The sequence below is a fragment of the Arvicola amphibius genome, chromosome 8 (assembly GCF_903992535.2).
Source record: "Arvicola amphibius chromosome 8, mArvAmp1.2, whole genome shotgun sequence".
Taxonomy (NCBI): Eukaryota; Metazoa; Chordata; class Mammalia; order Rodentia; family Cricetidae; genus Arvicola; species Arvicola amphibius.
The window spans coordinates 45555309-45579473 of NC_052054.1; the positions used below are offsets into that span (position 1 = coordinate 45555309).

Here is a 24165-nt window from a genome sequence, read left to right on the forward strand (position 1 = left end):
CGGAATCCCTAATTATTAGACTAAATGCAGCATTCACATAATACTACAGTTCATGAAAAGAGTATATTCTTTTATTGATTTGTTGTTCATACATCTTGTTTCAACTTTCAATAATAAAATTCAATAAATTTGATTCCTTAATCATAAAAACTTGCTGTACATATTATTTACATGTTGCCAAAATCTACAGCCATAATACACATCACAAGGACTTCACTGACACTAAGCATGGGACCATCACACAGAAGGGAGTAGTTAATTAACATACATTCAAATGGTAAATTATAGATATGCACAGTGAGTGTATTTGGCACTGCTTACTAATATTGGAACATTATTGTCAAAATCAGGCATTCTTAGGCCTTAGTCACAATATGCCAGAATTTGCTATTCACATTATAATCAGCTTCTAAACTTCAAACATTAACCAGTCAGCTTTAATCTACAATCAGACTTTGGAATGAAGTTAAATCCCTCCAGCTCCTCTACATGCTCCATGCCATCTGATGAGTAGGTTTGCCTTGGTGTCTTTCCCGTGGTGGAGCATGTCAAGGAGAAACAGCTTAAAGAGAACACACGATGGCCAACTTGTGATGATGACCTTGGCAGAACTGAATGACCGGTGCTATTCAAGTTGTGGAGATTCATTAGTAGTTGACCTCAAGTGAAAAGATTCCTGAATGCCTATATTTAAATTCAAACCCTTAATTTGCTTAAGCAATTATTCCTAAGGCCACAACAGACTTGGGTCATAGGCTATAGATTTGTTTTGTTGTGTTATACTATGGAAAAAAGCATAATAATTCAACGCTTTACGATTTGTGGCTCCTATTCCAAAAGGTAATTTCACAAACTTCATTTTAACAAACCTTGAATCCCGTTATTTCGATTGAGCCCAATAAATTGAATTCATTAAAGCTGTGCACACCCCAGAAAGTCTGTATTTATATCTATCATGTTTACAAAAGGTATTAAACTGCCTTTCACCCCCTGTGGAGAAATAAAACCAGAGGAACACAGATGACAGTACAGGGGAACAGAAATGGGGATCTCTCTAATAATACACTGTAGTTTCACACAAAATTTTGGCAATAAATTAAGACTTTAAAATTTTGTACAAAAAAAACTGAAGTGCAAAGTAATGTCACTGGACCAAAATTCATTTTAATCATTTTATTTCAAGTATATTTTAAAAATCATAAATGGGGTTTGTAATCCAAAGCTGAAACACAGAGTCTGACAGGCAATTCCAGAGCATACTTTCCAAACCCATGTTCTTTGCTATTTTTAAATTTCTGAGGCCTATTATTTAAACTGCTCTATTCTAAACATGCCTGACTCCTATACACTTGTTCATAAAAGTTTTCTGAAAACTGTCCATCGAATATAAAGAATGGTTTCCATCCAAAGTTTATCAGTGGAAAAACATTAAACATCTAGCAAGAATTTAATTCTGTCAGAAACAGTGCTGTTCTCTAGAATACAAGAGAACATGGATGATCAAGTTAAATTATGCTCACAGACTTTGGTAATACAGGCCTCCATCCTACCTAATCATTATGCGAAGTCATCACTGAGATTCAGTGGGCAAAGAAAACCCCAGGTGCACTCGAGAGAGGAGCAGGTTACTTTTGAGGGGAAAAAGCTGCCTTGGTAATGTCTCTCAAATACTTATTTTAAATAAAAAGCTAATCGAAACTTTTTTTTTAATGCTTTGGGTATGATATAGGATTCTACTCATTACATAAGGTAATCGAAACTATCCTCTGGGAAATTTTCCATCTTTAAGATGATCATTTGTTCACTTTTTTGGTTTTTGACTGCCTAATTCAGTATTTAAATTTTTTATATTTTTTACTTTGATATTGTTAAGTTTTTTTTTCCCCAAATGATCTTTACAACCCAGACCAGTACTCTCAAGTCCCACTGCTTACTACACAGAAAAATGAAATGGACGGAAAACTGAGGAGGCTTGTCTTTGCTCTGCAGATGAGCAAACTTTCAATAAGGGAACAACCCAGAATCTCTGAATGTCCCTCAAATGAGAATACTTCCACTAGTAAGTCAATATATTATTCTTAAAAATTAAAGTTTGGTCACTAAGAAAGACTGAACAAAAATGATCCCCTCCCACCACAAACGACCACACCAGCTCTCTCTACTCACCCTGCCACTCCCCACAAAAACAGAAGAGTGGCAGGAGCTGAAGCCTCTCCATCTGAAATCTCAGTTCCGAAGACATGGCCGCTACGTGCTTCAACTGTAGATGATGTACTCCATTCGCCAATGTGCCCCATTTATAAATTTATCTCCATACACACGTGCACGCACACACGCACACACTCACTCACTCTCAAGTAAGACACTTTTTTGTGTTTGTTGATAAATTATGAGGAATATGAACTAGGTGTGTACAAGGTTTTATAGGTACTTTGTAAACATCAGAGTCAATTGGGTCCTTTTCTCCAAAAGCCTGAAATCATATTCGCAACCAGGAACCACTACTTTCCCAGGCGCTGCTCACAAGCTGCGTACTGGCGAAGGGCGGAGAAAAAGTCCTCATAACTGATGTTTAGGTGAGAAGGCAAAGAGCTGAAAAGAAAACACAAGGAGGGGGAGAATTAGATGATACTCTATAATATGGGGGGCGGAGTGATATACAAAAGGAAGTTAAGGGCAGAAAAAGGTAAATTATATGCAAAACAGGCTAAGTTTTCAGTCAAACTCACTGTGACACAGCTCAAGCAAAAACAGTCACAATCTATTAATGCAAAAACCTATGTTAAGATTAAAAATCTGTGTATTAACAGTGTGCTCAAAGTCACTTTAAGAACTCTGTATGGTCATAGCAAAGGCAGTACTATTGAGAGTCTGTGGAAGCCTGGCTTAGCCTCGGCCAGAGCTGCAGGCACTCCCTCCCACACAGCGACGCAGTGAGCACCCAGTAACTGAGCGCGAGAGACCCTGCTGCCAACACTGTGGGAGCATTTATTCCACAAAGACAAGCAGGTGAAAGGTGGCAGGAACACATTATGAGGGTCCCTTTAAGTTCTTTAAATCATTTTCAAAAATTGAAAAAGCCCTCAACTCTAAATAGCTTCACAATGCGGTTTGGAAATTCAAAACATTAAGGGCCAAACACAGTCAGATTACAAAACCCACATTCAGAATTCCAGGCACATTAAACACACTCACTCTCACAATCACTCACACACTCTCAACTCATGCACAACCACACACACTCATTCTCTCACAGCACTCACACTCAACCACACACTCTAACATGCACACATACTCTCACACTCAATCTCTCTCTCACACACACACACACTCACACCACCCTACCACTCCTGCCTGAACTTGTGGTTTTCCATGACAGCTCTTTACTTCCTTCTTCCAACTGTTAGGAATTTAGAAAGCAGCAGCCAGTTTTTCCTTCTAACACTTTAACATCACACTGTCTCTACTCAAATGATATTGGGGGCATTCTTCCTAAACCTTGCTTCATGTCCCCCTTAAAACTCCAACACTCCCGGTGAGGGGAGACTGAGGCCGGGATAAAACATACATAGATGGAAAAAACAAAACCCCCAAATCTCCAACATTCCTGTCTTCTTCCACGTTACCAACTGCCCTATCTACTCGTCTTAAAACACCGTGTGTCTCTACCCTCAGTGTCTCAGCTGCTGGATGCTTCTTAGCATGTTCATTTTAGGACTGAGATGCCTCATCTGACATGATGGTGCTTATTCTGCTGGAAGTATGAAAAATACAGACAAAATTCAACAAAATATGAGCGCTAAGACAAATGTATAGACACAGATACAATGGACAGCCTGTTATGTGCTAGGTATCTATCACCTGTGCTATTTAAATCCTCAACTCTACATTAAAATGCCCATTTTAAAAAGTAACACATTAACCAAGCACAATGGCACATGCCTTTATAGTCCCAGAACTCCCAGAGGAAGAGGCAGACAGATCTCTGAGAGTTCAAGGCCAGAATAAGTTTCAGGACGGCTGGGGCTACACAGAGAAACCCTGTATAGAAAAAAATAAAATAAAAAAGAAAGAAAACAACAACAAAACAAAACAAAAGCCAACTCTCTTTTATTCAAAATCAGGAATCCACAAGTAACAGTCTGCCTTTGTTTTGTCTGTTAGAAAAGGTTTCTCTTGGTAGCTCAGGTTTGTCCAGAACTCACTATGTAGCCCAAACTGGCCTTGACCTCCTGTTTCTCCATAACAGTCATCCCTATTTGTTCATGTGCTGTCTGTGGTTATCTGGCCTCACTTGCTATGGTGGGCGAATTTTAGTTAAGTAGAAAGTTCCTGCATGACCTGGAAGACCTGAGATTCATTCTGGCCGTGTTAGAGTCTGCAAACCCTGTTCTACATGAGTGAGTTCATTCCCTTCACTGAACTCACCCCAATCACAGCTCCGGCCCTTCAATTGTCTTCTGACTTTATCCTTTCTCCAACCCAACTCTTGCCATAACAGCCAAATAAGGCTTCAAAGTCACCATGTCTGTGTCACCTATAGGCTCCCCTGTGTCCACTCCCAGACTGAACCACCCAGACTCTGAAGCCCTCAACCCCATTTCATTCACACCATCCCTCCAACAGGACCAGTCCCCTGCATCTTTAAACAACACCCACGTACTATGCTTCCTACGGTTACTATAACATAAAATTTCTATCAGTATCAAATGCCTAAGTGGATTCCTACTTCTTCCTTGGAACAACAGCTCCAGCACTCAGATGCTGCTCATTCCGTCTCCTGGTAACTAGAGTCAACACCAGACACCCACAGTCACACATTTACTGTCCACTGTATCCACAGGCCCTTACTTTACCACTCACGCATAAGCTCCCGAGCGGAAGGATGAGGTACTACCATTAGCTACAGTATAGTGCTGGGATCAAAGAACAAAACAAACACACTTTCAGTTACTTACACGATCTCGGTCAATCTGATTTGCCAGGGAAGAAAGCCTAAGGTGCTGTCCACAGGACCAAACTTCAATACTAAATCAGGATCAGGGAAACCATGTGAACCTTGGGAATAAAGAGATACATAAAATTAATACACACCACTGATACATAAACATGTCAATTAAGTGGCTTCTTAGATTTCCTGTTCTGTTCTCTTATCTGAAGCCTTATCTGAATGCTTAATAAACTTTAATTAAAAAAAAAAACTTTAATAAAAACCTAAAAAAAAGACAAAAGAATACTCAGAGGGCAGAGGCAGGCAGATCTCCTAGAGTTTAAGTCCAGCCTGGTCTACACATAATGAGACCCTATCTCAAACAAAAACAAAAGAAAAGAAGAGTATCTCTCTCCTGTCATTCCATGCACATATTTTACAGCTAAGGAACCTGAAAGACCAATTCCTAGCTACACAGTGTAAATGTTTTCAGTGTTTCCTAAAGCTCAAGCACCCTTAAAGACCTGGCTGGAGGGGATGCAGATAAGGTTGTTTCAACTATGAAAATAAAGTTTGCAAACTACTCATATGGAGGAACAAAGGATAAGACAGGAAAAATCCCAGTGTAAAGATGAGGCAAGACGACTTGAGCAATGGTATCAATTTAAAATGCAACTTTCAAATGCCATGCACAGATCCCTGGAGTCTGAATCTTAAAGCGTGCAAGCACAGCCAGTGTGCAAGTCCTTGGAAGATTACTAAACCTAGATGGATACAGGGAGCCAGACTAAAATGCATGAAATGAACGCAGCTGGGAATCCTGTTGAACAAAATACATCACACTCGGGACAACCACCACCTTTTTGTAACCTAGATTTAAAACTGTGTGTACACCTCAGTTTGTTTGGGCTTTCTTGGTTTTTTTTTTTTTTTTTTTTTTTTTTAGACAAGATCTCATTATGCAGCTCTGAACAAGGAGAGACTTCTACTTTGCTGCTAAGGATACAAAATGGATACCTACTTTATATAGTATAACAATTTTATAGAGTCTAGAAATTCCCTTAAAACATGAAATATTCATTCATCACATGACACAATTCCATTAGGTATCTACCTTAGAGAAATCATACACACACACACACAAAGACATGCATGCAGGTGGTCATAGCAATTATCATCCAGCAACAAAAGACATGCTAAAGTACACAGGGCCGAGCCCAGGAGGCCTCAGCCCTACATAAGGAACTACAGGCAACTAAGGAGTGCTCGAAGAAGAAATAGTCTTCCCTAGGGAAGAGCACACAATACCAAATGGTCAGTCCTGAAAACATACACACAAGTAACATACAGCCTGAGCAGGTCATATGGGGAGGGCAGGGGTGTAACAACAATGGGGGAGGGGCACATGTAACAACAATTGATGCAACCCTGTGAATTTCAACGGGAATGTGGAGGGTAATACGGAAAGGGAAGAGAGAAACAATATAATAATCTCAAAAAATAAAAGAGAGAATTTTCTGGTCTGTAAACACTTTCATTATACATTAGCAAACCCTGAAGCCCCTTGCTCACCACTTCAATAACTTCCCAATGGTCACCAATATGCCACCCAGGCTACCATTTAGGACATAACCATAAATTGGGCTCCAAAATGTCCAAGAAATGGTCAATATCTCAGTAACTCTGATGAAACAGTCCTATGCAATAGTCTGCTACTCCCTGAGCCCAAACAGTTAACCAGTGACAGAAAATAAGAGGTGTAAAAGCAGTCAGCAAGTTCAGAATAAAGAGCAAGTAAAATAACTGAGGTAAAAAATGCATGGTTCATAAGCAAGTAAAATTACAGTCTATGGTAACGAATGAAGAGTGAATGCCTTGATATCACAGTTACAGAAGCCATCAATGGACATTAATTTCTTAGAAATTAATTAATGTCTTAGGAAGTTCCTAAGGGCGCCAGAGAGAAATAACAAACCAAACTTTCACCAACAGTATGGGGTGAGGTGGAGTGCACGTACATGTATGTGTGTGCACATACATGAGATGCTGTGTTTTAGAAAAAAGTGATACATACAGTGGTTTATCTGCACAGCAAACAGAACGAATACAAAAAGGAGGCATGGATAAAAGGCTGCATTTGGGGCTTTACATCATAATAAAGTTCTTTAAGCTAAAGCCTAAACTAAAAAGGAAAAAGAAGTAGAAGAGAGACAGAAAAGTAAGACCAAAATCCTACTTCCAAGAATATTCATTAAAAAGAAAAATTCCTCAAAAACCCTTTCCTTGAACCAGCAAGAAGGCTCAGTAGGTAAAAGTGCTTACTTCCAATCCCGGTGAGCTATCCACATTCACGTAGTAGAAGAGAAAAGCAATTCCAGAAAGCTATCCTCTGACTGCTGCCCAGCTGCCCACACACATACCCAAATACCTATTTTTTAAAATCCCTTTCTTTTATTAAATCTTCATGGTAAGTGCAAGTTCCATTCTTAAAATCATTTTCACATGTGGGTCATTAAATGTCAGAACTGTAAGGGGTATAGCAATAAAAGCCTCCCCCCTCCCCCCAAGACAGGGTCTCACTATTTAGCCCTGGCTAATTAGCCTGGACCATAAAGATCCGCCTGCCTCTGTCTCCTGAATGCTGGGATTAAAGGCATGAGTCACCAGGCCTGGCAAACCAGATTGTATAGAATGAAAAGAATCAAAATATTCTCTTTCATCTGTGTCTTTGGGAGACAAAATGGGAAACATTCCTGACTTACTAAGTAAGCCGTCTAGCAGATCTACATCCAAATCTGTGGGTCTCCTCTGCTGCTGAGCTACTAACTGGCAAAAGTCCTGGGCAGCTCTCACAATATCCGCTTTTCCATCTTCTGGGGACAGCACCTTCACTGCTGAAGGGCAATTTAAAACTAGAGGAAAAAAATAGATAAGGTAATTTTTAAAACACGCTCTTCCATATTTATTTCAAAATCAGTTTTATGAAGTAAGCTCAGACCAAACTAAAGACAGACTTGTGATAACCAGGAACCACTCGAGCCCTTCTGTGTCAGTACCAAACAAAGGAGGCATACAACCAGGTCACAGCGGTGCCTGCTTGTACATACCAGCTTCTCTAAATCCTCAAAGCAGCTTTGCATAGTGAGTAAACCCTCTACGAAAGAGGCTAGCCATAATTTTTGCCATCTAAAAATGCCATCTACACTCACAGTCAATTTAGTAGTAACATAAAAGAAAACTTCAAACTAAAGAAAACTGTGCTTCAGTGGACTACGTGTGCACTGTCCATACACCTCTCTGGCTCTGGAAGCGACTTTATAACTGCAAGACTCTAGATAACTGGTAATAATACAAAGGTATTACATTAAACATTCTTTCATATTACCCTATAAAAAAACCAGTTTTGCATGAATTTATACACTCATTAAATTTACTACTATAGATGTATCTGTTCTTGGGCTTCTCTGTTCACAGAGAATATACAATCTGCATGGTTAAATAAATTCTTAAACATGGATTCATTTCTATAATGTCAATTGCTGTTGTATTATTTTCTGAATATTATTTTCTAGCAATATAATTGATTATAATAAAGACCAACAGAGCAAAATAAATGAAGAATGTGACAAAATCCACCCTGAAACACATATGGTCATGTGCCCAGTTGCCCACATGCACTTACCTTGATCGTCTTTGTCATTACTATTTGCAAACTCTGGTGAGTATTTGGAACAATCTAGGCCCAAAAGTTCCTGTTGTTGTTTTAATATTTCATCCATCAATCTGGAATTATTTCTCTTGAATATACCTTAAAAAGAAATTTATGAGCAAAGAGATCACAACTAGGTTAGGTGACACTCTTCAATGACTACCAGATGTTTGCTATGGACACAATACTAGATCCAAAACAGGATGCATTATGGAGTAGTAATGGCTAGTCTCAAACTAGAATATAAAGGAAAAGCATTGACACACAAGAACTGTGAATATGACACACTAGGACTTGGTAAGGAATTTTAAGAGGTCCCTCACTTGAAACCTTTATTTACTGACATCCAAAGAAACTGAAATCCAGTGTCCTGGGGGTTGATCTAAAAATGTCTTTACTCCTGATTGCCGATCTAACATCTTTTCTCTGCAGGTTTATTAGCTAAATTAAATGCTACTGCCTCAATTTGATTTGTTTTATAAGAGAAGGCAGTATAAAGTATGCACAAAGTAAAGAATAAATCAGAGCATAACTGTTGAGAGGCCCTGCTGGTCAGATGTTACAATCTACCATAGCCTGACAGTTTTCTGTAGGTTTGGCAACAAGGAGGACTCCCTCCTCCCCAGCGAGACTTCCTGCTCTCTACCTGCCCTTATCTGGAGAATGTTCCTAGACCCAGAGGACTGCCCTTATCTGAAAGCTGTCTAAAACCTGGATGCCTGATTTATCTCTAGCAATGACCTATGGCACAGTTTCCTGCTAGAAGCCTTCCCCTAAGTACTAGAAGCTTTGCTATAAATCCCTGTTGCCACATACAGGAGTCTTATGACAGGAGTGTGCCATTTAATGCAAATTAGAGTTTGTTCCCTGGCTTCCCAATCCTATATATTTCCTATACTCTGGAATGAAGTTGAGCTGATTGCTAGTCATCTCCCTGAGGGCTATCGCTGTCACATCCACAGTCATCCAAGCTCGGTTTCTAGCTTCTGCAGCCAATTATCCGGAGGAAGACGCAGAACCACGCAAAACTCAAAAAATTTAAACCCAAGTACAAAAATAAATTTTTGTAATCTTCCAACCATGCACAGCAGTTAAGGTTTATGACCACTACATCCCTTAGAGAAAAATAAAAAAAGAAACTATATGACACCCATCTAACAATCTAAGTTTAAAAAAAAAAAGAAGAAGAGGAGGAGGGGAAGGGAGAAGGTAGGAAGAGAAGGAAAGGATCAGCAAGCAAATACCAAGCTGGACTCGTCCATATAACAATAATGTGGTGATTTCAATGAAAACGGCCCCCATAGGTTAAAGGGAGTGGCATTATTTGAAAGTATTAGGACGCATGCCCTTGTTGTAGAAGGTGTGTCCTTGTTAGAAGTGTGTCACTGGGGTGAGCTTTCAGGTTTCAGGTGCTCAAGCCAAGCCCAGTGTGGCTCACTCTCCTTCCTGCTGCCTGTCAATCCGGATGACTCTCAGCTACCTCTCCAGCACCACGTCTGCCTGCATGCCTCCATGCTTCTCTTCCCTCTAGGACGATAATGGACTAAACCTCTGAAACATAAACCAGTCCCAATGTTTTCCTTTATAAGAGTTGCTGTGGTTATGGTGTCTCTTCACAACTAAGACAAGAAGAAAAAAAATGTTTTCCAACAGAAGAAGGCTTATTACAAGAAGCAAGACGTGGGGGTCTCATAGATGTCTCAACAGATGTCTCAACAGGTGGGCAAAGGTGCTTGCTATGGGTTCAACCCCAAAAGCCCATATGTGAAAAGAATCAATTCCCACAGTTGTCTTCCGACTTCCACACACATGCCCTGGCACACATTCACTGACCACACACACACACACACACACACACAAATAACAAGCTAAATAAATAACTAAATAAAGTGAAACAATTTTTCCAATGCAAGACTTGAACTAAACTCCATCTAGGAAATTAAAAAGATACCTATAAAGAAGCCATTAGACAGGGGAAATGTTAGACAGAGTGAGGTCTGAAATGCATAAAATACACACAAAAACTGGTGACGCAAACGTTATGAGGAAAGGACTGAGATGAGACTCTTAAGTTTTATTTCATACTGCTGGCCAGAGATATTCGACAACGTACAAGCAATGTCTAGACAGGCAACAGGCTACTGCAGGACCCCAGTCGAAGAATAGAATCCAGTCGAAGGACTACTATAGCCAACCTGAGTACAGAGAGTATGACATAAGAGATGAATGAAGACCATCCCATGGCTTTTATACTAGGTAGCATAGGAATACTTTTTTTTAAAACTAACTTATTTATTTGGGTAGGAATGGCACATACAAGTCACAGCAGACACATGTGAATGTCAGAGGACAACCTGAAGGAACTGGCTCTCTTCCACCAAAAAGTGGGGAGGGGCTTGAGAGGTGGCTCAGCAGTTAAGAATACATACTGTTCTTGCAGCAGACCCAAGTTCAGTTTCCATATCAGGCAGTTCAACCACCTGTAGCTCTAACCTCAACTGAGCCTATGTCTTCTTCTGGACTCTATGGGCACCAGTATTCACACCTACACATTCCCTCACGTGTGTGTGTGTGTGTGTGTGTGTGTGTGTGTGTGTGTGTGTGTGTGTGTGTGTGTGATTAAAAGTAAAACAAATCCTTGTTAAACATGCAAACTTGAACAATGATAGTTACAGATGCCATTAAGAGCAAGTTTCCCGTGTATAATACAAAAACATCTGTGCCACTTCAAAGACCAGATAAATATATAATATAGACATACAAATATCACAAGAGTCTCATATCTATGAGGATGAAGTCCAAGCCAGTCCTCGTAGCTCCGCAGATGGAGAGAATTCCTCAGCCCTCTCACACTGCGCAGAGTTCTCCTTGAGTCTAGTCATTTGGAAATCTTTAAATCCACAAGGGGGCAGAACAAGGATAGAATGAATATGGAAAAATTTAGGGTTCATATTTAAAGGTATGCCAAGAAGTCTAGTAAAATAATGAGAAATCTCTGTAAGATTAATGTCAAGCAGCCATGTTGAACAAATATTTGAATCTGTAAGTAAGAAGAAGGTGTTGTTTTGTTCCGAACACGTCCAGTTCATTCCAACCACAACTTTTACCTCAAAGTTCTATAAACAAGCAAATGCAAGCAGGGAGACTTGACAGCCGTGGTGCCTACCTTTAATCCCAGCACTCAGGACGCAGAGGCAGGCATATCTCTAAGTTCAAGGCCAGCCTGGTCTACAGAGCAAGTTCCAGGACAGCCTGGGCTACACAGAGAAACCCTGAGGGTGGGGGGGAAGACACCTAGCTCTCAAACAATCAGAACAAGTTGGGGGAGAGAACAGTAGCTCACACCTGTAATCCAGTACTTACGGAAGCTAAAACAAGTGTGACTACTGTGGGTCTGAGGCCAGCCTAGGCTGCATTCTAAACTCCAGCACAGCCTGGGCTATGACTTGAGGCTAAGGCCTCATCTCAAAGGAAGGAGGGGTGCTGTAAAAGTTTTATGCATTTAGGGCCAAGGAATGTAGAAAAAGGCAGAGTGAGAACTACAAACAGATGAGGTAGGTGAGCAAGCGTGCAGTTCTAGACCTAAAGGCAGCACGACCTGCCCAGCCACCCAAGTGTCATCTCCACTTTGCAGCACCGCCACCTTCACTGCCCACGAAGAAGCCAAGAAGAGCTCAGGCTACGATACAGAGATGGTCTCTACACCCTCGTTCCTTTTGTCCAATGATGGAGGAGAGTTATCTGTCTATGTTACTTTCATTGGTTAATTAATATAGAAAACTGCCTTGGCCCTTTAAGAGAACAGAAAATTAGGTAGGCGGAGTAGACAGAACAGAATGCTGGGTAGCAGGAGTGGGGAGACACTTCAGGCAGTCGCCATAGTGAGTCTCCATGCTTCTCCTCTCCGAGATGGACGCAGGTTAAGATCTCTCCTGGTAAGCCACACCTCGTGGTGCTACACAGATTACTAAATATGGGTTAAAGGAAGATGTGAAAATTAGCCAATAAGAGGCTACAGATAATGGGCCAGGCAGTGTTTAAAAGAATACAGTTTCCGTATAATTATTTTGGGTAAAGCTAGCCGGGTGGCGGGACACGGCCCGCCACTTCCTTCTACAGTCCACCGCCACAGTAGTTTCCAGTCACGGTAGCCTTCTTCATGACAAGCACCTTCCAAGCACGTTTTCCTGCCCCTTCCAGAATGTTTCACTAGGCTACCAAATCACTCAGCTCTGGGTACATCTCCATCTCACCCATTCCAACTTCAGTGTCTTCAATGGCTCCATGCAGCAATAACCCCTCAACATAAACACTGCTGTCTCTGCTTCAACAGCAAATGGGTAGAAATAATGCATGTTTAGGAAATAACCTATTTCTTTGTAGCTCTATAATCAACAAAATTAATCAAACAGATGTAATCACCCAACCCCTATTCTTTACATGACCTTTAAAGGCCTACGCCTGCACAATTCTCCCAATTCCTTACAAAGCAATTAAAGTGTCATTTCCTTCCAGAGACCTTTCCCAGTGTCTCATTCATCCCCTAATTCACAAGGATTTTGTTCAAATCCCTTTATAAACTTAATATTGTACTTTTTAAAGTAGCATTAACTTAACCAACCACCTCCATCACTGAACTTGATTCTTACCTGTAAATTTCTAGCTCATTTATCTTTTTCTCCCGAGTTTCCCTCCATATAACAGGAGTTCAGTGTTTACTTAAAAAACTGAATTATCAGTACACAAAGTGCCAACCAGCAACAAAACCTGAGGGGCATGAATGGAAACTCTCACAATACAAGTAGACACTTCCTGATTGCATGCAGAATTTAGAAGGCAGAACAGTTGAGCCCGACTCACAGAGAGTGCCTAAGGCTAAGCTGGGCAGAGGACAGCTGAAATATAAACTATAGTTTCTTCCCAAGGCTTACATGAAACAGGCATAGCTGACCCTATAGCTGACCACATTCTTTGGTGTTTATTTCATCCACAAAGTATGTGACGATGACCAGTTTATAATTCTCTTCAGCAATCAAAATCTACACGTGTCACATGATACAAGAAAGACAAAAGGCCGGCTTTGACTGTCATAATTTTTCAAGAAATAGCACAGGGTATGTGGACGTTTGGTTTTTTCTCATTTATAATCTACCCTATTTGTCTTCTACAAGGTAAACTGACTGACCCAAGAATGCTGGGATGAAAAAGAGGGTGAGAATTCATATTTGGATTTAACCAATTTAAGGAAAACCCATCTGAAAACACACTTTTGAGAAAGCAGAATATCGTACTGCAATTTAACCAGATATTTTAAGCCAGACCCAGTGGTACATAACTATAACCCCAGCACTTAGAGGACTGTGGCACGAGGACTGAGGACTCAAGACCAACTTGAGCTACACAGTAAGACAACAACAAAAAGAAAGAAACTTCATCCTCCCCTTTAACGATAAGGAACTAGATTCAGGGTGAACAAACAACTGTCCTTAGTGTTGGAAGGATTTGTTCTGAAATCTAGGTCTAAATTTCTATCAGTCAGTCTTTATTATTCTTGGTGATATTTTTGCTTGATGGGGGCGGGGGAGGTGCATCTGCCGTGTTTGTGCAGGCTGAAGGAAGGACAACTTTGTAGAGATGTTTTTCCACTTTGAAATGGATTCTGGAGATGCAACTTGGGTTGTCAGGTATGGCAGCAATCACATTTAGCTGCAGAGCTGTCTCAAAAGCCCACAGTATTAGCTTTCGAAAAACTCAGAACTGAAGCATGTGGTGGTTTGAATGAGAATGTCCCACATAGGCTCATGTATTTATACATATGGTCCTCAATTGGTGGCACTGTTTGGGGACACTTCAGAGGTGTAATCTTGCTGAAGGAAGTGTGTTACACAGTATTAGCACAGCAACAGAGAATGACGACCACAGCCACAGGAGGGACTGATACTTTCTTCCTATAGGGTTTTAAAGGATTGAGAAGGTTCACAGGGAAAACAAGTATTTGTTGTGAGATGTTTGTCTACACTGTGTCAAGATGTATTGTTGTGATTGGTTTAAAAAAGAGCTGAATGGCCAATAGCTAGGCAGAAGAGAACAGGTTGAACTTCCAGGCAGAGGAACTCAGAATGAATCCAGGGCAGCGAGGGATACCAGCAAGACATGGAGGAAGTGGACATACAGAATGGAAGAAAGGTAAAAAGCCATGTGGCAGAACATGGATGAACAGAAACAGGCTAATTTAAGTTACAAGAGCTAGTTGAGAACAAATCTAAGCTAAGGCCAAGCTTACATAATTAATACATCTCCATGTCATTATTGGGGAACAGGCAGTCACAAAAAAAGTCTAACTACATGTATTCTTGTAGAATCACCTAGGAATCTAACGTAAGTTTTGTTATGACATAAGGAATTTCTGTTTTTGTTGCTCTATAACTATCTTACAAAGGCTTGATTTCCCAAAGTTATCATAAACAGAAAGATTATAGTGAAAGAGTCATCTTTGAAAACACATATACATGTACACAAGCACACACATCTCAAATTCCAATGAAAGAATAAAATTTTATGCTAGGAAAGCTGCACCGCAGGAAAAAAAATAGGGGTGTAGGGGTGTGTGTGTGTGTGTGTGTGTGTGTGTGTGTGTGTGTGTGTGTGGTGTTTCTTGATAAACAAGAGCTATGTGCTTTGGGAGCCAAATGTGTCTCTTTTATATTCTAGAAAATGTTTGTAACTGTGGTATAAAAACTAAGTGCAAAGTTTAGACAACACTAGAATGCTCCCTGACCTTCCACCATGGCACCCTGGAATGTTCCCACCCTTGCCCTGGTGCATGTGTACACACAGCACTCTGGAATCTGCGGCAATGCAGTTCTTTCGTGCTGCTCTGTCACTAACACAAAATGTATCCTTCTCTGCTCCATTCTCATGACTATCTCAATTCTGGTATTTTACCAAAAATGTTTTGGCTGATTTTGTTCAGGTCTCAAAATAGAGAAACTGGTATTTCCGGGACTGGATAATATAGTTCAGAGGTAGAGCCTAGCATGTTCTAAAGCCCTAGGTTGGAATCCTAGGACCACATATCAACCAACCAATAAATCAACCAATCTTGCCTGTACTTCATAAAGGCTCTAGCAAAACTCATGTGACATATATAATCAAATGTATAAAATGACTATGAAATATATACTCAAATATTTAAAATACACATTTAACATATTTATTGGAATTTTCATAATTGTTCCTTCTATAGGAACAATCCTTTTAAGAAACATCTAGCAAAAAGGATTCACAGGACAAAGAAAGACAACACTAAAAAAATCTCTCCTAGGTACCAAGCTCCTCCAAGCTGTGCAATTAAAGCAGTGTATCCTTATATACATGCCTTCAATTTAAATGCCTTTTATTTTCAACTAAAGATCTAAGTAAATTACCTGTTGGTTACCTTCACTTAAGCTCTGTAACACACAACCATCACACTACTGGAGGAGAGTCTTTAGAGAAGAAAACATATACTCAATAGTACAATCATTTTAAATGAAGAATATATATATATTAAAATTTTACGTGACTACTGCAGTCATAAACACAAATCCTTATAAGTCATTAAACTATTTTATTTTATTGGAGAGCCTCAGGACACCTCACACATAACAATTTTATGCTAGGACATCAACATACTGTAGCAAGGAAGCAAACTGGACTGATGGCTTCATGTAACAGTTCCAAGCCCTCCAACACAAGTATGCAAGTTGAAGACACACAGACTCTCAGTTCCAGCTGCACATTTTATTTAACTGCCTGTTTCCTTAGCATCGGGATGAAAGACAGGGCTTTTCACACATGAAGCAAGCACTCCTCTCCACGCCAGCAACATCACCAGCTAAAGCTGCACATTCTAAAACCAAGAAATGTCTTCAGAACTCTGCTAATCTGCTGAACAGTTAGTTCATGGAGAGCAAGAGCTCCATTGTTAAGCTGCAGTGATTAGACAGGCATCCAATAGCTAGGGGTGGCCGTTTAGAACGGTGAGATGGGAAACGACCTGCCTTAAAACGCCTTCTGTGAAATTTCTATCACCTGATGTCAGTGCTATGACACAACATAGTCAGTCCATAAAGCGACTACTGTCTATTTTCTAAATGATGAAAATAACATGAATTATAAGAACAAAACTTTTAAATAAAATTTGGTTCAAATTCTAGACCTGTTTCCTTAGGCGATATGTCTCTTAGCTTTTAGATTCTGTTTCTGGAGTTAGCAATCCTTTAGAATTATTGCATTTTTGTATAGTATGTACCGCACAGTAAGAAGTCAACAGAGGCCGGGCGGTGGTGGCGCACGCCTTCAATCCCAGCACTCAGGAGGCAGTGGCAGGCGGATCTCTGTGAGTTCGAGGCCAGCCTGGTCTACAAGAGCTAGTTCCAGGACAGGCTCTAAAAAAGCTGCAGAGAAACCCTGTCTCGAAAAACCAAAAACAGAAAAAAAGAAAAAAAAAAAAAGAAGTCAACAGAGAGAATAGCAAGATGACTCAGCAAGTAGAGGCACTTGTTTTTGAGCCTGGAGTCCTGCGTTCAATCCCCCTGGACTTCACATCGAGGAAGAAAAGAACTAACTCCTGCAAGTTGTTCTCTGACCCCATGAAGGTGCTGTGACACACACAGCTCTATACCAAATAGCTAAATGTTTTTTTCAAGAAGTTAACAAAAGATAATTGTTACTATTAAAATTTAATACATGGGGCAGAAGAGACATATCAGTAGTTAAAAGCATGTACTGTTCTTGCAGAGGACCCAAGTTCACTTCCCAGCGCCAACATAAGGCAGCTCACAGTTGCCTGTAGCTCCGGCTTCAGGGATCTACTGACCTCTTCTGGCCTCCGAGAACACTTTCACTTGAGGAGCATACATGCGAATTAGAAACAATAAATATTTTTCAAAAGGCTTAATCCATAGATCTAGCACTATATTTTAATAAAAAAGTATTCAGAACAAAATTATTCCTCACATCAAAAAATGAAGCAGAACAGAACCTTTCAGAGATAAAGCAAGAGAGAGATGAAATAACTCAAAGAGCCTACCCAAGGAGGCGGGCTTGGCTGGATGCTCTAAGATTCAATGATAGGATTCTGGTAGAGTCCTTTGCAAGAAAAACGAGAATAGGACATACTGGGATGCTGAGATAAATGCAAAATTCTAGGAAAAAGTGAGGAGTAGGGATGGAGGTTCCCTTCCATGAGTTTCTACACATGGGAATACAAACACTCCAGATACACTGTCCAGTATATCAAATACAACCATGCGTGTATTTGGACTTTTCGATAGATCTGGCACCTCTGTAATTCAACATAAGAAGAACAATCATTATTAAGAGTTGTACCTCCTGTTAGTATCTATGTCACAGGCCAAAGTAGAACAGACTTAAGTTTACGTTCCCAAATTCTAGATTTCGCTCTTGGGAAACGAGCTGCAACTCAGCTCCTTATGCTTGTGTGTGGGAAGCACAGCCTCTCAGGAGTCAAAGGATGTGTATTGCCTGACCACAGCAGGCATTTAACACCAAGCCATACCCTGAAAGAAGCAAAAGGGAGTAGAGATGACATCCATGGAATGTCTGACGTACAACCATGAAGTGCAGACACACACTAAGTGTAGAAGGAACGGCGGGCTGCTTCCCGCCGCCCAGCTCCTACACGGCTAGCTTTACCCAAAATAATTACACGGAAACTGTATTCATTTAAACACTGCCTGGCCCATTAGTTTCAGCCTCTTATTGGCTAATTCTCACATCTTGCTTTAACCCATATTTAATAATCTGTGTAGCACCACAAGGGGTGGCTTACCAGCAGAGATCTTAACCTGCGTCTGACTCAGAGAGGAGAGGCCTGGCGACTGCCTCACTGCCTTACTGCCTTCTTTCTCCCACAATTCTGTTCTGGTTACTCCTCCTACCTAATTTTCTGTCCTATCAAAGGGCCAAGGCAGTTTCTTTATTAACCAATGAAAGTAACACATAGACAGATGACCCTCCTCCATTAACTAAGAAAACAGAAACATCTTTAGAGGTACCCATCATTCTTAGGAGCTCCAGGAACAGAGTAAAACAGAGGCAAGACAGACTAACAGGAGGTGATGCAGCATAAGACACAAGTCTGAGGTAAGGGTAGACCCACAAGGATCAGAGAGATAGAGTGAGCTGGGTGGTGATGGCGCATGCCTTTAGCTCCAGCACTAGGGAGGAAGAGGCAAGTGGATCTCTGTTGAGTCCAAGGCCAGCTTCATTTACAGAGTGAGTTCCTAGACAGCTATGGCCACAGTGAGACCCTGTATCAAACAACAAAAAAGAAAGAAAGGGAGGTAGGGAGGGAGGGAGGAAAGGGAGGTAGGGAGGGAGGGAGGAAAGGGAGGGAGGGAGGGAGGAAAGGGAGGGAGGGAGGGAGGGAGGGAGGGAGGGAGGGAGGGAGGGAAGGAGGGAGGGGAGGAAGAAAGCATTTCAGGCACTCCAAAAAGAAGTGATCATGGGGCTGGAGAAATGGCTCACAGGCAAAGAGCACTGGCTGCTCTTCCAGAGGTCCTGAGTTCAATTCCCAGCAACCACATGGTGGCCCACAACTATCTGTAATAAGATCTCGTGTCCTCTTCTGAACTACAGGATACATGCAGGATGAACCCTGTATACATAATAAAAAAACAAAAATCTTTTAAAAAAAAAAAGAGGTGATCACAAAAAAAACTAAATATGGTGTAATAAAAGGTACAGAGACCCATGAGAAATAGATTGAGAAGGCTGGGTGGCACTGGGCAGTCCTGTTAGTGCTAATTTGAGAATTCACTACCCCAAACTACTGCACAGGACAGATTTACAAATAAAGAGAAGCAGAAAGAACAAAATATTTTTGCTGTCTGGTTGCTGGATCTCATACAGAAAATACCTTGGTGACTTACCCAAATTATCATTACAAGCGAACAATGTGAAAAATGACGTGTGGAGGGGTGAATTTCAGGCCTCAGAACTACATCCACTAGGCTCCAGCTCTAACCCATGATTCATCTTGCATAGCCAAGCGCCAGAGTAGCTTTTGTTCTACGTGAAGGTCAAACTGCATCGTGCAGGGGCACCATACAAGTAGCTTGATAAAAACAGATGCCCAGCTGGCCAGTAAGTATGCTGAATCAGTATTTCCTATAAACATTCCAAGGACTCCTCAAACTTCTCTAAACAACCATACAATAAGCAAGATACCAATGAGGACAGTACCCATCCAGACAACATGCAGGGCTGCGTACTTCAAGTGTACAGAAGAAAGCGTAACAGCCCAAAGACTGTAACACCAAATACATCAAAAAACAGTTTTTAACACAGTCCCTATTATAATCATTTCCTAAGTCATAATCATATAGACAAAATAACCACAGTTCTCCTTATGAGAACTGTGAGCTCAAAAATTCCTGACCAATCTTCTAAGAAAACCTCACTTTCCAATGAATGCACACAGCAGGAATTACCATAATCTAAACAGTTCCCATGCATCATAAAAAGCACAAGGGCTGAACTGCAAAACTCAGGGCTGTGTGCTCAACTTGCCAAAGGCCCAGAGTTTGATCCCCAGAACCACCAAAAATTAATATATACAAAACATATTTGAAATGTGATTTCTGGGGTGGAGGGGATATTTGTGCATGCATGTGTGCGTGCGTGCGTGCGTGCGTGCGTGTGTGTATGTGTGTGTGTGTATGTGGTTAGGAGGGAACCTATAAGTCCAGCTTTAGGGAAGCTAATGCACAATCATCTGAATCCACCTATTTGGGCAGCATAGGAAGAGCTCATGAAATAAAAAATAAAAATAAAACAAGCCACAAACCTGTAATCCCAGCACTAAAGAAAACTGAGGTAAGAAAACTTTAAGTACCAAGCCAGCCTACCAAGACCTGCCTCTTTCTAAAAAAGCAAGCAAGCAAAACCATCAATTCACAGGAAGAGACATCTCAAAGTACATAAATACAATGGGTATTTTGGTCTAAGGATTAAAAACAATCTAAAACCCATCATAATTAGAATGAATGTTATGTAAATGCAGATTTGAAGTTGAAGAGATATAGGATGGAGGAAATAAAATCAATAAGCTTGTCTCCAAGGTGGCTTCCCTCAGCTCTACCTTGAGGCATGAGCCATTTCGCCACAGCTGAGAAGTAAAATCTATTTCCTTCACTCAAGACAGATGTGCGACTATTGCTTAAGCTAGGTCCTAAAGCCTTGCAGCTTTGGTCTGCCCCTGGAACACCTGATCTGGAGACACTTCGATAATTCTGAGGCCTCTAGAATATAAGGAAGCTCAGAGTAGCCATGTGGGAACCATATGAAGACAGATCTCCTCTCCTAGTCCAGCCACTGCATACCAGGAATAAAATGACCCATAATGGCAACCTCTGCCTTCATGCCAGTTATCTGACTGCAATCTCTGTAAGTGACCCCAGGAAAACTGCACAGCTGAGCTGACTAAACACATAATTATTTTAAAATACTGAACTTTGGGATCGATTTCTACAAAACCAAATATAAGCAAAACAGCTTCTGAAGCAATCATCTTACTTAATTTTCCAACATTCTGTTAAAGAAACTTATCTGTTCCATTCACTGTTCCCAAGGCTCCATTCAAGGCTCAAAATCTTACCAAAGAGGTGGTGGCATTTCCAGTTCACATACAGAAACAGCACAGTGTTCAAGCTCCAAATCCTATCTACTTTTGCTAGTTCCAATGCAAATGTCATTTTCCCTCCTAGAGCCACAAGAGGTTAACAGCGCTGCCACGAGATTTTTGCCTTTTTCTCTCCCTGAAGTCTTTCACACTCAGCATTTGTGACTCATGTATCAGTCTACATTAATGTATAACACACATCTCCTTGAATGTTATAACTCTATAGCACGGCAGGTATTCAGTGAATGCAGCATTTATGTCTATGGCAATACACATAAACTTTCCTAAGTACCTGTAAGCTTAAAAAGAAGTATAGTGGAGGAAATAGAATGACGTTTAAATAATTATCTTTGTCTACTCAAAAGTTTAGCTTTCTCCTTGGCCACCCAATCTAAAACTTTATCTCTTTCCTCATCGTTTCCTTTCCGCTATCACTTTCTCTCCCCTACCTTACTTTTCCTTGTTATGCTTCTAAAACTATGTATTTTCTAACACGCTAACATCAGATGCCAGACTTAGGTTCTGCTTTCATTTACTCCTGCATGCTCATGCCCGGAACGGTATGGTATTTATATATACCCAACTTGCTTGCTGAGTGAAAGAATCAGTCAAAAGCCAGGATAAGTAAATTGAAGATCTCTTATTCAAACTGAAATTATCGCCTAAAAATGCTTTTAAGTAGCACACAGAATCCTTGAAGTCCATTCAGTAAAAATGTTCCTTAAATCTGTTCAGTTCTCAGTCAAAACTTGTTCGAAGTTGACTTCTTTTCATAGCCAATTGCTTTCCTTCTGAGAGCACATGACAAAGGACTTGAGTCACATCAGAAATGCAGTAACAGGAATTGCAGGAACAAGGAAGTGTGATGTAGTATAATCTCTGCTTGGAAGCAGTCGAACAACTCAGCTTTGTCTTTTCCTTCCTACCGGATATAAGTCAATCCGCATTGCTTAATGTTTTTAATTTCCATTTTTTATTGCCATATTATATCCCTGTATGACTGACTGCAATGGTTTAAGCAAGAGTTGTGTCATCAAACAGTCTCCTGGCTTCTACTGGTCTCTTGAGTCTTTATTGTCAGCCTCTGAATACACCAAGCTTTACTCGACAGGGCCAATCATCGTTTCAGACGACAGGCTCCTGTGGAACCATGCTCCTTGGTTACTACTTACTACTGATTACTACTTACCCTAACCAACCCTGCACTTAAATATCGGGCTGGCAGAGAGTTAGAGGTAAAACCCAGGTTGCTCCTCTAGGGCAAGCAGGCAAGGGCAGCAAGAAGAAAAGTCACTTTCTTCCCGGCACTGCAGCCTAACTCATCCTTACCGCCAGGGCTTTATCTTTTAAGGAACTAGCACTGCATTGGGGCTTGACTGAAATTCAACTCTGCCATTTGGAGTCTCCACTCCCCACCCCCATTCTTCAATGCCCTACTCAAATTTCATCTCCTCTACACCAGCTCTCAAGTGCCTGTCTTCAGAATTTCTCTCCTTTCTAGTAGTAACTTTACCCCCCAAACGTCACCCATCACCTAGGGTGTGCCTTTCTCCCCACCAGCCTGAGAGTACACAAGATGAAGGCAAGATTCCGAGAAATATGTTTGGCATAATGTTTTAGGCGTGTTGCCATGCAGTACGTGCTGAATTCTGTACTTAAGAAAAGTATGATGAAATTCACTGCCTCGATCAGAACTTACAGGAAGACAACCGCATCAAGTACCGGACGGGCCACTAAGGGTAAATGATCACAAATGATCCCGAGCTTCAGAGATCGGGGTGTACTTTTCAAAGACTCAATTCAAATGCCATCTAATTCTAAAAGCTCATTTGGAAAACCTACGATACGGCTCATGAATAAATCCTCCACCGCCCGGTCGCACTTGAGATGAATGCACTGAACACCTTTGAAGAGACGCTTTGAAGAATGCACAGACCGGTTACAATTATTTCCCCGTTACTACTTTTGTGACCTTGGGCAACGCAGTTTATGTTTTGAATGAACGTCAGCTCCCTCTTCTGTGAAACAAAGCCAAAACAGATACCTTAAGGGAACGTAAGTATTTTTTAAATGTAAAAACACATACACACAGCAAAATCCAAAGACTCGGCCAACGTTTAATAAAACTGATCTCCCTTCCTCGAAAGCGCCGGCACTGTGATTTATACCTGAACTCGCAGGGCCTGGCGGGCGGAGGCCTCGCAAGGCGACCTGAAGCAAACTAGCCAGAGGTGTAGTCCTCGGACTCGGAAGCGTCCTCGCCACCCCGCCTCCCACCGGTCCTCACCTTGGTGGTCGTAGACGCTAATGTAGGAGATCCCCACGGCCATACACCACACCACGAGGCTCGCGATGTCCGAGTAGCTGGGCTCCTGCTCCTCCTCGGTGATCACCAGGCCCATGTGCACCGGCAGCTTCTGCAGGGAGCGGCCGTCCGCGCGCCAGCGCAGCCGGGGATGGGTGGCGGCCGGCCCGGGTCCCCCGTGAGGGTGCCGGTGATGACGCCGGTTCCTGCCGCCGGCCGGGGGCTTGCGGAGCGTGAAGACGAGCGGCGCTAGGACCGCGGCGGAGGCGGCGCGACAGCAGCACCGCCAGATCCAGTTCCAGGTGCCGAAGCGAACGCGGAGCCAGGAGGTGAGCGTGCGGTGCAGGCAGAGCAGCGCGTGCAGCACCCGCCACACCAGCTCGTACAGCCCCGTCATACTCCCGTGGCGCTCGGGCACCGTCTCCTCCCTCCGGCCCACACCCGCGGCGCGACGGGGTCTTATCCTCCCCAGCGGCCGGCGCGGGCCATCGCTCCGCGGCCCCCCACCCCCCGCGCCCGAGCCCCTCGCCACT

General features: G+C 41.7%; 1 protein-coding gene across 1 annotated transcript; it reads right to left on the reverse strand.

Moving 5' to 3' along the window:
• Nucleotides 1-1158: 1158 nt before the first annotated feature.
• Nucleotides 1159-24165, reverse strand: Nus1 (NUS1 dehydrodolichyl diphosphate synthase subunit). Its single transcript, XM_038340037.2, has 5 exons — nt 23615-24165; nt 8613-8738; nt 7693-7842; nt 4959-5058; nt 1159-2592 (listed from the first exon to the last, which is right to left on the reverse strand). Exons 1-5 carry the CDS (start codon nt 24027-24029, stop codon nt 2502-2504), a joined length of 882 nt encoding a protein of 293 aa, XP_038195965.1. The 5' UTR covers nt 24030-24165; the 3' UTR covers nt 1159-2501.

Coding starts and splice junctions, on each gene's coding strand:
- Nus1 (XM_038340037.2), bottom strand. CDS start 24,029: ATGACGGGGCTGTACGAGCTGGTGTGGCGGGTGCTGCACGCGCTGCTC. Junction 8,739..23,614: donor TAGCGTCTACGACCACCAAG/GTGAGGACCGGT, acceptor TTTCTTTTTAAG/GTATATTCAAGAGAAATAAT. Junction 2,593..4,958: donor ATCAGATTGACCGAGATCGT/GTAAGTAACTGA, acceptor TTTTCTTTTCAG/CTCTTTGCCTTCTCACCTAA.